The sequence below is a fragment of the Hoplias malabaricus genome, chromosome 9 (genome assembly GCF_029633855.1).
Source record: "Hoplias malabaricus isolate fHopMal1 chromosome 9, fHopMal1.hap1, whole genome shotgun sequence".
Taxonomy (NCBI): domain Eukaryota; kingdom Metazoa; phylum Chordata; class Actinopteri; order Characiformes; family Erythrinidae; genus Hoplias; species Hoplias malabaricus.
The window spans coordinates 22,146,534-22,158,046 of NC_089808.1; the positions used below are offsets into that span (position 1 = coordinate 22,146,534).

Here is an 11,513-nt window from a genome sequence, read left to right on the forward strand (position 1 = left end):
AATCTCCCACTATAATTTTATGGTAAATGTAGTGTAGTATTAAAATGAGATTTGTTGATTTATAAAATATAATAACAATAAATAATAATAATAATAATAATAATAATAATAACTTAAGATGAAGCATTCTGAAAATAATGAGTGAGAAGAATTTGAGCGCCATCAGTTTCTTCAGTTCTTGGTGAAAATATTGTATCCAAAAGTATGTGTGAGTTTTGGTTTTAGACGATTTAAAGATGATGATTTCAATGTTAGCGATACATTTCGTGAACATAGCATATTAATATTTAATTTTTAAATATTTGTTTTTAATAAAACAACTATTGTCATTTGTAACGCCACGCAACAGGTAGCAAAAAATGACCAAAACATGAGAGGTATGTTTTTACAATGTTGTTCATACAATTATAAATTACAAAAAAATATATAGAATTCGAATCACTTTATTGGCCACTGTGCTCGCACACAGAGGAATTTGTTCTCCGCATTTAACCCACTCCGTGCAGTGAAACATATATATATATAGGGTCTGCCCCAAAACCTAGTGAGCTGTCTAACTAGAGAGCATTTTATGTCAGTTTACGCACTCCCGGCATGTAGGCTGTCCTAATTCTTAGATACCTCATTATGCTGTCTAATAAGATATCTTAACTTGGCGAATTTTAAGGCGGCATCGAACCCTTTCTTAGCCGCGAAGGCAATCCCATGATGCAATGCGAGAACAACTCCCATCCATGTTGCTCTTCTCCCAGAGCAAAATTAAATAAAATTGTAATAAAACTGGAAGATTAGAATCCACTGCTCTGAAACAGCTGCGACGTTAGCCGCTGAGGGAAGTAAACACCGGTTGCAGGCAGTGGGTGGGAACAAGCTGCAACGCAATCACTCTCTAACTACAGTGTCTCAATAATCTGCCTCATGAGGACAGACGACTGTTAGAATAGTCTACTTAAACAGCTGTCTACAAAGTCAGTGCCTACCTAGACAGCTCACTAGGTTTTGGGACAGACCCATATTCTTTAAAACTTATCTGTACACCTAATTAATCTGGGAGAATATATCTATCATAAAACTGGCTGCTGTCACCTTCCCCCTTTTCTGCAACATAGTTCCAATTATTCATGGTAAATTCCTGAGAAACAGCACACATTACCATCTATCATGAACAACAAAGTCCAGTAACATGTCACTTGTGACCTGAGAAACAAGAATTCTGACTTCTTGTCTGTGTATGTCTTCAGAGACTCAATAAGTGTATGTGTGAGAGACAGAAAGCATGTGTGTGTGTATGTGTGTGTGTGTGTGTGAAAGCGTTCAGAGAGTCAGACTGTGCAATATTAATGTGCTACTGATGGTGGGTGGGAATGGGAGAGCATCTCCAGCAGTGGGGAGGACCCTGAATAATTCATCTGCTCCAGAGCCAAAAGACTCTAGGTATGGAGACACTGGGGGTGGGGGGAGGGGTGGGGGTCGGTATGTGTGAGAGAGAGAGGAAGAAAAGGGATGGTGAACGTTGGGGCATCTACACAAAGCTTGCTCATCTTACACAAGGGCCCGGGCAGTAGATGCCACAGTGCAGTGTAGTGCTGTTTTTAATTATTGAACATGTATGCAGGTCTGTGTATGTGCACGTACACTTAAGTGGCCACTATACTGGAAACACCTACGAGTCCCAGTTATGCTGGTCTAGAGTTTGAGATGTTAGTCATGAAGGAACATGCCCTTTAGCCTTTTCTTTAATGCTCAGAGCTGCTCTTGGTTCACTGCTGTGTCTGATCCACTTTCACGAGACAACAACATATCATAAAATATATAGAATTTTTAATTATTATTTAAAAACCTAGATAAAATAAACTAGATAATCTCTGCTCTGAGTCAACTCTACAGTTACACCACCACATCACTAAGGCTGAATATGTCAAATATCTTCTTTTACTCTATGTAGTAGAGGCTTCGCCATAGGGTTCTGGTCTACACAGGACCTACGAGTTACTAACGCCATAGATTCGACATAGATGCATGAACTGGTCTTTATATCTGCCCCAAAAACTCTAACATGTCACCACCCTAATAACATCTGGACAACAGCAGCCCTGGGATTATAAGATGGAGTAGAGTTGTAAAGATATAAGATATAATTATAAAGATATAAAATGCTAAATGGCCGAAGAGTGTAGGTGCACATGTGTTTCTATTAAACTGGAAATCCGGTGTGTGTAAGTGTGTGTGGGGTGTGTATGTGTCTATTTTAGGAACCAGGGGGATGTGCTACGGCCATGGGTTTCCAAAGTCAGCCTTAACTAACTATCTGAAGCGCAGCCTTGCTCTCTAAATAAGCCTGAGGTCTGGTTCCTGAACACCGTCGTTAATCTTGAGGCTCAGCTACTCACTAATGTGACCAGTACTCCACAGGGTGAGTTCATTAGAGACAATGTGAACGTGTGTGTGTGTGTGTGTGTGTGTGTGTGTGTGTGTGTGTGTGTGTCTTACCTGGCCGTGGGGTCCCATCATGGGGTTGCTGGGGTTGTGTGGGGGAGGCTGTGCGTGGGGAGACGGCTGCGAGCCGGGAGGGCCCTTTAAGAGAGAAGAGGGAGATGAGACACGAAACGAGGGCGCTGCGGCTGCTGGGGCCTGCTGCTGCTCCGACGCCACACACACACACACACACACACACACACACAAGTACACACTCGCTGCACTGGAGCAACACCACCGCTACAGAGTCCGTCCTGGTGGAGCTTTTCGTTTCCCAAAAAGTTGACCACTGAGACTCACAGACCTTATGAAACTGTTGGATAAATGGATCTATTAACGTCTATTTAATCTCCAGGTACTCTGAAGGACACCCCCGTTTACAACACAGCCGAGCTATGAGCACATGTCCAAGTACTGGATCGTGTAAATAAAAAAATATGATATGAGACATTAAATAAAAAAATACACAGTACTGTGCAAAAAACCTAAAATTATTGTTTTTATTTAATTTTATTTTACATTAAATACATAGAAGGATTGTTTATAGTTGTGTTGAGAGAGTGTGAAGTACAACAACATGTTTCCAGATGTTCTCCTGATCGTATGGATTTGTAAAACCAACAGCACACTTAAAATAATGACGTATTTATTAACCGTTCAAACTAGGCACTGGATAATAACCTCAAGTTAGGGCTGGACGATAATTCAATATCAATATCCTGTATATCACAATATAAAATGTTTCAACAGCAATGATATTTTTAAACACATTCTGAATATTTGATGTACATTATTTACAGAATCTCTCACTGACAGACGATCATTACAGGGCACTGCTGTCAGTTCAGCGCATTCAATTTAAAAGTTCATTTAAAAATATTAATATTGACAAAGCCAAGAAGTTGTTGTTTGATGGTTGCTTTCGGTTCTTGGCAGTTATTCTGTGTTTTTTTAATTGTTCATATCAATATCAGAATTATATCGTATTGACTAAAATTAAGAAATATACTATGCTATCAATTTTGCCCGTATCGTCCAGTTCTATTTACAACAAGGTTTGTTTACTGAGCTCCACCCTCATGTCTCCCCAGATCACACGACACCACCAAGATGGGAGTGTCAGGACTAAGACTGCACTTTGTTTCAAACTCACAAAGTCATTAGACAGCTCAACACACTTGGAGGAGAACACCAACTCTCCAGTTCTGTGAGGGTCAAGGCTGATTTATGCCCTGACAAACTCAAGGTCACTACTGCAATCTCCCAGCCTTTAGCTAAGGGGCAGCACTTGTAAACTTAAACTTCAAACTCAATGTTGTTTAATGCCTCCATACTCTGAGGTACTCTACCCCAGCTTGTTGTGTAGTATTGTACGCCGGCCTTGTAAGGCTGCACCATTTGGTGGTGAAACATGGGCCGATCAAATGATACACACTGATCAATAGACGAAAGAACGTATATAAAGTCATAAAGTACTGATAAAGTACATTAAATCACAAACCTGTTATTATACGTGCATTAAAACATCTGGATCTACATCAGTCCAGATCATGCAGTGTGCGTCAACGGCAACTTTCTTGCTGTGGCTTATGGCGCTTTCCCACTGCATGGTCCCTACTCGCCTCGGGACGGCTCGTCTCTAATCAGCTTTTTTGTTTCTCCATTAGTGACTCTGGTAACTGGAACCGGGTTCTTTTTTTTAGTACCTGCTCACTAGTGGTTACAAATGAGCTGAGTAGGGACTTAACGCAACATGTAAACATTGTGAACATTGCAGAGGATGGATTGGCCAGAGATTTGTTTGTTTTATCCCACTCAGAACAGCAGCTCGTAAAATTACAGCATTGTCTTTTGAAGAGGGGGGAGGGAGAGCGCTGTGGTAGTAGAAAACAAACATGGGATCAGGGACAAACAGCAAGTAGAGTCCAGTAGAGTCTAGCTGAGTAGGTACCATTCAGTGGAAAAGCGTCGTTATTTATTAACATTCTTTCTTAAAACGAGAGGATGTTGATACTCAAAAAGCTGCCTGTAAATTCACGATAAATACTTCTTGTTATTAATATGATATTCCATAATATGAATAAAGTATACAGTATGTGTATTTATTTTTGGGTGCTATAAAGATCATTTCAGAGTGTATTCTCCAGCAATGCATTGCTCTTGTCCTTCCTGTATCTGAATGAGAAGCATATGGGCTTTACAAGGCCTCAGCCACCAGAGGGAAAGAATATCAGCCTCAGCCAGTGGTCAGGGCTCTGGAATCTCTCTCTCTCTCTCTCTCTCTCTCTCTCTCTCTCTCTCACACACACACACACACACACACACACACACAAACAAACAGCAATCCTCATACCCAGCTAAAGAGATAACAGCCTGTAAAGGCTATCAACACAAGGCCCTCCACTCGCCTTCAGTACAGTCCTGTTGGGATAGTTAGGACAACGACATCCACTCACACACACTCTACCATGGCCCATCCACACACACACTTAATTCATAAACTGCCAACTCTCCAAACACACACACTTACAAACACTTAAAAATGCATTTGAGGCGTAATTACTTGGGTCCACCACTTGGGGGAACTGTTGACAAAGCAAACCGGGCACAAGAAACCAGTCTTTTTCAGTTAGTTAACTCAAAGAGAATTGACCATGGCTCAGAATGAAGAAGAGAATTCACAGAAACGCACATCATCATCGTGTCCGAACTGTCAAAATATAACTGACCGTTAAAAGCGGTGACTCACAAAGTTCATCTCAAAATCAGTTAACCACTCGTTCCCATACGTTCAGTTACTGACGTTAATTAAGCTGTCTGTCAAAAGTACCTGGATGAAGAAACAAACAGCCCTGCCGTTCCTGAACGAACCAGTTTATGTTCCACAGAGTGGGTCCCCCTATATGAAGGCAGCCATATTTAAAATGGACATAGTACAGAATTTGAGAAACATCCAGACTACTAGGTGTTCATACAGTGGCTGTTTTGTAACAGCCTCTCTCTCTCTCTCTCTCTCTCTCTCTCTCTCTCTCTCTCTCTCTCTCTATCAGGTTCACCTCCTGACCTGAGATGAGCTCCACAGCTGTACAGAGCCATGCTCTTTGTACCGCGTTCATTTGCATACGACAAACGTACGAGTCCCCTGTCTACAGCCGTGAGTCAGAGCATGACTCAGCTGTTTTAACAGAAACGTCTGTCTTAAGCTCAGGAGGTTTTCTCTCCTCTGAAAATCACAGATGAAAGATTAAAGGGAAATTCCACAATATTATATTTAATAAAATACATTCTGCACTGGGATGTAAACAAGGTTGGTATTTCAGGTTTGCTGGATGTTTTTTTTAAAATGGATGGTTTTACTGAAACATACTCTACTTTTTTTTTTATATTGGTGGTGATAGGAACCAGGAGTCCTGATGTCTACAACATAAACAAATCTATCTTTATATATATTTAAAACTGACAACAAAGTTGTAAATATCTGGAATTTAAGCTTTAATATGTTACATGGGGTACAACTTACTGGCCCAGCCCTTGGACTCTGAGGAACTCCTGAAACTTGGAAATTTGGAAGGTAGGAACATTTAGCGAGAGGAAACTCCAACCTGAAGGAACAGGGAGGCCTCGCCCCTAAGCGAGGGAATGCCTTGCAACCAACATCATCTCCCAGAGGCGCGCAGCATTGGGAACCAATGCTTACTCGGTTCGTATACCTCCTCTGGTGAGTTGATAGCTGTCCCTTGGGATAGTGAATTCAGTGTTAGGCATTACCCCACGTAAGGGCAAGGCTGCCCTTTACCTCCAGTCTGTAGTGTCCCCTCGCTAAAGGTTCCCACGCTTTGATTTTCTGAGTTCCAGGAGTTTCTTGAAGTCCCAAGGGGTTGCGTGTGGGAGATGAACCAGACCAGAGATACTTCGGAGAAACATCTTAGTCTTGGTCATCAGGCTGTATTTGTAAATATAGGTAATGACTAATGACTAATGTATAAGGGGGATGATTAGTTCTGGATCACAAAATCCAATCCAATTCCAATCCCAAATGGTAGTCTTTGATCCGCTTGCCAATGCTTGGCATTTAGTAAGGTGAATGTGTAGCTGCTCCCATTTTGTTCCATGCTTTTTAGTGGAGTATTCAAGGTATTTCAAGTATTCTGCATTGATTAAATGTTGAGAGTGTTTCTACTTGTGTATTGGTGTTTGCGTCACTCTGCAGTTACACCACCAAAACACTAGAGCTGAATCCCTGAATCCCAGCTGTGAAGTGCACTATTTAGGGAGCAGGGTGCTATTTGGCAGAGACAGTGTAGTTTACATGTGGTGCCAGGAAAGCAACAAGCGGTTACGTGTGTGTGTGTGTGTGTGTGTGTTTTAGGAGTCCAGGTCGGAGAAGGATGGAGAGTGTTTGTTGGCTCAGATTTAGCCCTGACCTGTCTGTGACCTCTCACAGCCCTGTGGGGTCTGACATTTCCCTCATCGTCCCAGACACTGCACGCAGATGCTACAGCAGAACATGAACACTGAGTGTGTGTAATATGTGTGTGTGTGTGTGTGTGTGTGTTTCAGAGAGAGAAACAGAGACATACACACTGAGAGAGGGGATTAGAGTAGTGTGGAGATGCTCAAGGCCTATTTAACTCACAGCAGCATTGAGGTCATGACTGTTCATTACACCTCATCTCGCACACACACACACACACTCTCTCTCTCACCGTGTTGCCATCCTTTGCTCTGTTTTGCTTTGTTTTTTGTCCCTCCTCCCTCTTTTCCCCTTCTCTTTCACACCTTTGACCTCATCTCTCTCTCTCTCTCTCTCGCTCTCTCTCTCTCTCTCTTAATATTCATAAGAAAAGCTTGGGTCCTATTCTCTTTGGAAGCAAATGCCAAAAGCACCAGATCCCCAGACTCCAGTGGGCAGATGTATAAATAGCATTTTTTTTGTGTGTGTGTGTGTGTGTGTCAGTCACTGTGCTTCGGATGTCCGTAGGTGTGTGTGTGTCTTGTGCTATTTCCTCCCTCACTCCCTCTCTGTCTCTCGCTCACCTCTGCCTTATCACTAGCCCAGCCAAATGCCAAGCCTGTCCGTCACTGGGCACAATCGTGTGGCTTTCTCTAAAACACACACACACAGACACTTGTTTCTCTGAAAGTCTGGACATACACTCACGCACTACATGCCCAGACATTGGTTAAAATGAATCAACAAATTGGGACCGTCTGAAGCACCAGCACAGGTTTACAGTCACCATGCCCAGTGCCAAGCTTGGGCTAGTGGTGTATAGCGCCCCTTAGCATTGAGAACCGGAACGGCAGCAATCCATTCTGTACTTTCAGGATGTTCTGGGGTGGTTCTTGGGATCCAGATCTCACTGCTGAGTGCCATCAGGGTTCCTACCAGGGATGCACCAATTAATATTAATAATTTAATTGTATCTGTAATTTTCATTCATTCATTCATTATCCTTATCCAGTTCAGGGTCGCTGTGGGCCCAGAGCCTACCTGGAATCATTGGGCGCAAGGTAGGAATACACCCTGGAGGGGGCGCCAGTCCTTCACAGGGCAACACACACACTCACAGACACTTTTGAGTCACCAATCCACCTACGTGTGTTTTTGGACTGTGGGAGGAGACCGGAGCTCCCGGAGGAAACCCACGCAGACACAGGGAGAACACACCACACTCCTCAAAGACAGTCATCTGGAGGAAACCCACGCAGACAGTGGGAGAACACACCACACTCCTCACAGACAGTCACCCGGAGGAAACCCACGCAGACAATGGGAGAACACACCACACTCTTCACAGACAGTCACCCGGAGGAAACCCACGCAGACACATGGAGAACACACCACACTTCTCACAGTCACCCGGAGGAAACCCACGCAGACACAGGGAGAACACACCACACTTCTCACAGACTGTCACCCGGAGGAAACCCACACAGACACAGAGAGAACACACCACACTTCTCACAGACAGTCACCCGGAGCAGGACTCGAACCCACAACCCTCAGGTCCCTGGAGCTGTGTGACTGCGACACCTACCTGCTGCACCACCGTGTCGCCCTTTTAATTTTATCTTAAAGCACAACAAAGTAGTTTTCAAGTGCATCTTTAAGTTTATTAGGTGTAGTTCATTAACACTTTACCAAAGATTTATTGATGAATGGTTTACAGAGGGGTGGTAATTAGAGCAACACTTAATTAGCATTGGAGAACAGAAACTCTGAACGTCCACTCAGCAGACATTAATTGTGTAGTTACAGGCTTCAGGGCACACAAGCAAGCACAAAAACGCACTAAGAAATCAGCTAAAATTCCAATATCAAGCTAGGGCTGGATGAGACGGCCAAAATTTATACCACAATATATTTCTTAAATTTAGTCGATACGATATAATTCCAATCTCGACATGAACAGCATAAAATCCACTGAAAAACAGTCCTAGAACAAACAGAAACATTACCATCAAACAAAAACCTATTGGCTTTGTCAATATTAATATTTTTAAACTACGTTTGAAATTGAGTGCTGAACTGACGGCTGTGACAGATGTTGTAAATACTGAAAAAGCGTTTAAATTATTTGAACCATTTGCAATATACATTGATACTGAGTTGTTGTCCAGCCCTATATCCAACTGATAACAATAATTAAAAAAATATCGACATATCGGCCAATATATCGGCAAACATAGATATATCAGGCATCACTAGTTCCAACGTGCAGTGTAAAGCCTTCCTGGATGAGTTCAGGGACTCCATCTCCACATTAACAGCCCAAAATTCAGAAATTTAAATGAGCAAGGGTCCACAGGGTGCATCACAGAGTCACCTCCGCTCTCTGCAGTGAGTGTCTTTTAAACATCATCCTGACCATACAGTCAGTAATCTTAAGATATTTGAGACAATCCTAAGACAAATGTAACAAAGTAAACAAAGCAAACACAAACACACACACACACACACACTGACTTAAATTATGGGATCAGGTATGTGGGTTGTGTATGGGCTTGTGTAGAGAAAAATAAATAAATAAATAAAGGCTGCTGAAACAGAAGGCCATACTTGTTCTGAAGAAAGAATGAAGGGAAGGGAGAGAGAAGGAAAAGAGAGAGAGATAGAGAGAGAGAATGGTGGAGAAGACAAGTTTAATTCATTAAGAGCTCAGAGTGCTACCCAGAGTACAGGAGGGCAGGATTTCGTTTCAGGGGCTGATTTTGGCACTTTGTTGCATGTCACAACCAGCGCGTTATTAGCTGGAGAACTACTATGGTTAGCTACTAAACAGTTAACCGCAGGTACCACCCTCTGCCTGTATTTTACGGTGCAAGTTTTCACCTGCTGCGCCGCACCAACGTCATGAACCTCGCTGTTTTCGCCATATCACAGGGAGCAGATCTCTCCTTCCACTCTGAACTGTAAACAAGTAAAGGCATGTTTGAATGTTTCCCATCTGATCTCTTGACAGAGCCAGGAGCCACGGGAAAATAGCATCCAGCCGCATCGCAATACACTGGCCGATTAGAGACAGCAATCAGGACCACTTCGGAAAGCCATCCTCGCATATATAGGCCTGGCCAAAGAGGTGGAACCATTCACTCCGCTCTCAATACTGGATTTGCAATTCGATTTCTCACAAAACCTGAAAAATTTAATTTCTAGCTTCACTATATTAAAATTACAAAATAAAAGCATCCATTTTTATTTCTGAAGCTCAGTCAGTACCAAACACTGGGTATGTTCCTTTACCAAACTTTTGCTTATTTGCTAATAATCAAAAATTATAGGAAAGGGGCTCCTATTAAAACGACTTTGCTATACTTTAAATAACCGGTCCACAATTTTTAAACCCTTAAAGGAACACTAGGTAATATACAGTCCCTGTCATTGCTACTCCAAGCTCAGCACTGCAGAAACGGCACTATGACACTTTAGAGAAGGTTAGGACCCCATTGATTTCAGGGCAGTACTGTAAAAGTGAGTGTAGGGAGAGGCCAGGAACAAAAATACCACATCTTACCTAGTGTTCCTTTAAATGGCTGTTGTTGCAGTAACTGGTTCGAGTCTCAGCTCGGGCAGTGAACACCACACTATACCAGTGTCCAGTCCTTGGTCAAGGCTTGAAACACTACATTCGCCCACATTTATACGTAGCAGCTGTAAGGGTGACATACGAGGTGACGTTTAATTCCTGCTAAATATTTTGTGCTTTCTTTGGCGGGTGGCCTCCTGACACTGCTTCTGGACGCAATGTGTTTGTCGTTCCTTCCACCCCTACCCCCCCCCCCAAAAAAAAAACACAGAAAGGACACATTGCAGACCTCTGACAGACTCAGAGAAGTGACAGCAGTGATGGTACCCAATGCAGAGCGTGTCGACACAAAGCAGCATGCATGAGAGAGAGAGAGAGAGAGAGAGAGAGAGAGAGAGAGACAGAGAGACAGAGAGAAACACAAGCTGCTCTCCCAAAACTGCGCCAGATTCCAATCTGCAAAGACCTTTCCCTCTTCCATTAGAGCTCTCTTTCACACACACACACAGTTATCCCATCTTCAGCACTCCAGACTCCATCAGCTCCTCTCGTGGTGAGCAAAAGTCCCAGAGCAACAGATTCGCCACCACCATCACTTTGTCTATACATCCATCCATCCATCTCTCTCTCTCTCTCTCTCTCTCTCTCTCTGCAGAACACCATTAGAAAACCTAATAATCCTAATGAACTGGACTGTGTAAGGCCCTATGCAACATTGCATAGCACCATGCTTACGTCAGCCTCACGTCAGACTGATCCACCTTAACACCACTGCTACCCCAAAGCTACAGCCCTGGATGGAAAGATGAAAGTAGCAGATATTCCTAACCCGTTGAACCAGCTGAACCTGCTCCATCGTAGCCTAGTTTGGACGTTAAGTGCCGCTATGATCGAGTTTAAGATCTACTAGAATGTAACCGGTTACACCAAGTAACATTGTTAAGTTTTACTCCTTTACCAACACCGGGGCTCCATAAACAACTCGCTTTCCAGAGAGCAGCAAATGGT

General features: G+C 43.0%; 1 protein-coding gene across 2 annotated transcripts in view; it reads right to left on the reverse strand.

Annotated features, from left to right (window-relative positions):
* Positions 1-11,513, reverse strand: part of zgc:110158 (uncharacterized protein LOC553590 homolog) — an 86,058-nt gene that overhangs the window by 15,214 nt on the left and 59,331 nt on the right. Inside the window, exon 6 of one of the 2 annotated variants that reach the window (XM_066680561.1) lies at positions 2,491-2,574. The exons of the other annotated variant lie outside the window; for it this stretch is intronic. Within the exon in view, the coding sequence (XP_066536658.1) occupies positions 2,491-2,574 (84 nt within the window). The remainder of the gene's footprint in view (positions 1-2,490; positions 2,575-11,513) is intronic. 2 annotated transcript variants of the gene reach the window in all.